Source organism: Eimeria tenella, genomic scaffold (genome assembly GCF_000499545.2).
Source record: "Eimeria tenella Houghton genomic scaffold, Eth_scaff775, whole genome shotgun sequence".
Taxonomy (NCBI): Eukaryota; Apicomplexa; class Conoidasida; order Eucoccidiorida; family Eimeriidae; genus Eimeria; species Eimeria tenella.
The window spans coordinates 1-4392 of record NW_013545892.1 but is presented as its reverse complement, the minus strand read 5'-3'; the positions used below and the strand labels follow the sequence as shown (position 1 = coordinate 4392).

Below are 4392 nucleotides of genomic sequence, written 5' to 3'. Positions count from 1 at the left end.
TCTTTTCTCTTTTGAGCCCCCGACCCCGCCAGCAGCTGCGCCGCAACCCCAGGTGTATGTACACCCCAGCTGCAAAGGGGCGACAGGGCCCTCCCCGCTCCGCCACTTCCTATCACTTTAATAAATCCTTCGAGACTTTCTTTTAAAGACTTCTAGACTTTCTTTCAAAGACTTCGAGGCCTTCTTTATAAAGACTCCGTGACTTTCTTTTCTTCGTGGACTCGCCCTGGGGCCTCAGCCGCCAGAGAAAGGGAATCTCAACTTGGAAGAAATAAATAAATATATAAATAAATAATTTAATAAACAAACAAATCAACCAATAAATAAATAAATAAATAAATAAGATGTCAAAACAGTCTTCGGCGGTCAACAGGCCCGACGCCGCAGACCTCCTCGAGCTCCCCCCCGGCGTTCACAAGTGCGTCTGTCTGCTGCTGCTCTTTAGGGTTTAGGGTTTAGGGTTTAGAGTTTAGAGTTTAGGGTTTAGGGTTTAGCCTGCTGCTGCCTCAGCTTTGTTTCCCTGCGGCCCTTTCCCTCTTCAAATAGATCCAAGGGGCTTTACCGAGTCCTAATTAGCTGCAGCAGCAGCAAACTCCTAGCCAGCGCCCAAGGCAACTAGCAGCAGCAGCAGCAGCAGCAGCAGTCCTAGTTCGAGCACTTGTTTGTCTTAATGCATCATCTCTTATCCCGCGCCTCCTTTTGGCCTTTTTTGTCTTTTTGGCTTTTTCGTCTTTTCGTTTTTTCTTTTTTGTTTTTATTTTCTTTCCGCCTTTGCGGCTGCTGCTCAAGCGCAGCTGCAGCAGCAAAAGATGACCCCTGGCGCCGCTGCTGCTGCTGTTGCTGCTGCTGCTGCTGCTGCAGAGTCGAGTGGGCCCCAGACCTTCGGTTTCCCCTCTGCGGCACCTTCACCCTCTACCTCGAGGACTACACAGTCGGCTACCTCCTTAGAAAGTGAGCAGGGTTTAGGGTTTAGGGTTTAGGGTTTAGGGTTTGGGGTTTAGGGTTTAGGGTTTAGGGTTTGGGGTTTAGGGTTTGGGGTTTAGGGCCTAGGGTTTAGGGTGTAGGGTGTGGGGTTGAGGGCGTTTGGGCTTCACTGGGGCCTGAACATCAGGGTTTAGGGTTTGTTCTCCGGGGCTTAGCTGCTGCTGCTTCTGCTGCTGCTGCTTCTGCTGCCGCTGCTGCTGCTGCTGCTGCTGCTGCTGCTGCAGTGACTTGCTGCGGGACAAGAGGGTGAAGTTTGTGGGGCTGCGGCAGCCGCACCCGCTGACGGCTTCGATTGAACTGCGAATCCAGGCGGTGGACGTGGGGCTTCTTCTATTATTTAATTTAATTAATTGATTTAATTGATTTAATTGATTTAATTAAATTAATTGTATTTAATTTAATTTAATTTAATTTGTTTTATTTTGCTTCGGTTTTTGCTGCTTCGCGGGGTGGTTTGGCTGGGCCTCTTCGCTCTCCCGCCGCTGCCGTCGGGTCCAAAAATAAACACTTTTGTTTAAATTTATATTTATTCATTTTTGTTTTCTTTATATCTCTTTACGTGTATATTTGTATCTATATTTATTTCTATATTTATGTTTATATTTATATTCATATTTATTCATATTTTTATTTATGTTTATACTTGTAGTTGTATTTAGAGTTGCTTTTATTTATTTCTGCGTGGGTGTTTTTGCCTGCTGGAAGAAATTTGGTGTTTTGATTTATTTGATTTTCCTTTTTTTGAAAGTTATTTATTTCTCTTCCATTATTTTTGTTTCGACTTTTGAAATATTAAAAGCTATTTCGGCTTTTAAAATATTTAATATTATTTCATGCTTTGTTCATTTATTTATTTTTGTTTGTATTTATTTACTTATTTATCTATTTATTTATTAATTTATTATTTATTTATTTATATGTTTTATATGCATATGTGTACTCATATTGTAGCTTGCATATATATCTGTGCAAGTTTAAATCCTCCGTACGCGATTCCACGCCACACTAACCAATTAATATTTATTTTTGAACTTATTTCCATTTACTTATTTATTTATATTTATTTATATTTATTATTTGTTTATTTATTTATTTATTTATTCATTTATTTATTTATTTATTCGTTTTTGTGGCCAGGTCTCCCCGCTGCAGCTGTTCCTCGAGACAGTGCGGCGCCAGCGAACTTCCTTGACTTTTCTGGGGGCGCTTTTTAAGGCCGCAGTGGACGCGTACAGCAGCAGCAGCATGAGCAGCAGCAGCAGCAGCAGCAACTTGGCGGCCAACTTGACCAGCAGCTTGGGCGACAACTTCGGCAGCAGCAACAGCAGCAGCAGCAGCAGCAACTTGAATGAAGGCCTCAGCTCCGCAGCCAGAGCTGCGGAGGAGGGGGCCCCCCTCGCCCTCGAGGGCGAGGGGGGCCCCCCCTTGTCCTTTTGAATCGCCTGCATTGGTTTATTTTTAGTGGCGTTTTATTTAATTAATTCCAATTTATTTAGCACTTAATTAATGTAGTTCGTTTAGCATTTATTTAATGCAATTCATTTAGTCTATTAGCTCCAAACTTGGCAGCAGCACCCGATCTGCAGGCGCCGGGGCTGGCGGGTGGCCGCGGCTGCCGGCGCCATCGGCGGAAGAAGTGCCAGAATAAACAGTGAAGATGAATTAAAAAGGTATTATAATGAAAATGAAACGAATTAAAATGAAAAATAATATAAATAGTCAACAAAGAGGAAAAGAAGGCTGCTGCTCTTACGTGTACAGCATGTGGGCTGTCGCGGAGCAGAGGGGCAGTGGAGTGTTGCTGCAGGTCACATGGGTGTGCCTGCTAGTGAGCTGGCCAAAGAGGGGTTTCACTGAAGAATTAACGAACAAATAAATGAAATAAATAATTAATTATATTCAACTCGCGCAATCATTCAAGTTCAAGCTTCGCTGGGCGCGCTGGGGCCAGCCAATGTGCCACGACAGGAAAGCCAGTAGGCTCGTCGCTGATGTGTGCATGTGGCTTGCGGCCCTCCTGCGTTCGGCGTTTGTTGTCAAAGAGTGAAATTAATAAATGAATTCACAATTGAAATTTATTGTGTTTTAAATCCACTTCAAAAAGGACTGCTCCCGCGTTGGAGCGTTCGTCGCGGGTCTGCGGCGTCGGCGTTCAGTCAGTCACTCGGTTGTCTGACCAGTTCCCACCTTCTGCGGGTTTCCAGTCTGGATTTTTTGAACCGTTTGCGTCATTGAGTCTTATTTCAAGTTTTTTAAGAATAGTTTTTGCGGCGACTCGTTCGCCCTGAATTTGGCCGCGGTTTCCCGCAGTTCCTGCTCCGCAGCTGCCTGTACACCTCACCATGGGCGAAAGCGTCGAAGCCTTCATGGAAGAGATCCTCACTCTGCCGCGCTGCCTCCACCGTTCTCTTTCGCTGCTGCGGGACTTAGACATAAGAAGCCTTCAATGCGGTGCCGAGGCGGAGAGAAGACGCGGCAGATACCTCGAGATCGCCCGCGCGAAGCTGCACGCTCTCCACAGCAGCAGCAGCAGCAGCAGCAGAGACTGCCCTGCGGTGCCCGAGGGGTTTTACGAGGACCCCGAGCTGCAGGCCGAAGCAGCAGCAGCAGCAGTTAAGGGGCGCGAGGCCCACGCACTGATGCACGAAAAGATTGTGGTGGTGGAGCAGCTGCTGAAGCTGATAAGAACAGAAGCAGCAGTTTTTAGAGCTTCTCTTTCCAAGTGCGCAAAGGACTTCAAGTGTGAGGCTGCTGCTGCTGGCAGCAGGCCGGAGACTGTGCTTTCCTTTTCGGGCAAGCCCGAGAGCAGCAGCAGCAGCAGCAGCAACAGCAAGAGGGGCAACTCCAGCGACGCAGCAGCAGCAGCGCCAACAGCAGCAGCAGCAACACAGCCAATCCGCCTCGGCACTCCCTCGCTGCTGCCCAATTACCCCCCCAAGTCTTACAGCTGCGGGCCAGTTAAGAATCCCCTTTCCGAGAAGCAAACCAGCACCACAGCAGCAGCAGCAGCAGCAGCAGCAGCAGCAGCAACAGCTCTTCCGGCGCCAGCGCCCGCTGCCGCCTCCCTCCCTGCAACTTCAGCTGGGAGGGTCTTGCGGCCACCCAAGAAGAACTCCTTTCGCAGCAGCAGCAGCAGCAGCAGCGGCGCAGCAGCAGCAGCAGATGGTGCATGCCGTAGTGCAAAGCGACAGAGACCCAGCGCCGGCGGCCTCCCAGTAAAAAGGAATATGTCCAAAGATGCAGCAGCAGCAGCAGCAACAACAGTAGCAGCAGCAGCAGAGGTAGAGGAAGTAGAGCCCGGCGCTGCCGTGCTGCTCTCTTCTGCTGCTTTCCCTTTGCCGCAGCAGGACCTTTCTGCTGCTGCTGTAGCAAGGCGCGTTAGACACGCTGCTGCCGATGCTGCTGCTG

At 48.3% G+C, this 4392-nt stretch overlaps 1 protein-coding gene across 1 annotated transcript; it reads left to right on the top strand.

Moving 5' to 3' along the window:
* Window positions 1–344: 344 nt before the first annotated feature.
* Window positions 345–2421, top strand: ETH_00027985 (RNA polymerase II subunit RPB11, putative; the record flags this gene model as incomplete). The annotated part of the gene is made up of 4 exons (XM_013380668.1): window positions 345–418; window positions 862–951; window positions 1209–1302; window positions 2122–2421. The coding sequence occupies 4 exons, from the start codon at window positions 345–347 to the stop codon at window positions 2419–2421; spliced, it is 558 nt and encodes a 185-aa protein (XP_013236122.1).
* Between the last annotated feature and the right edge of the window lie 1971 nt (window positions 2422–4392).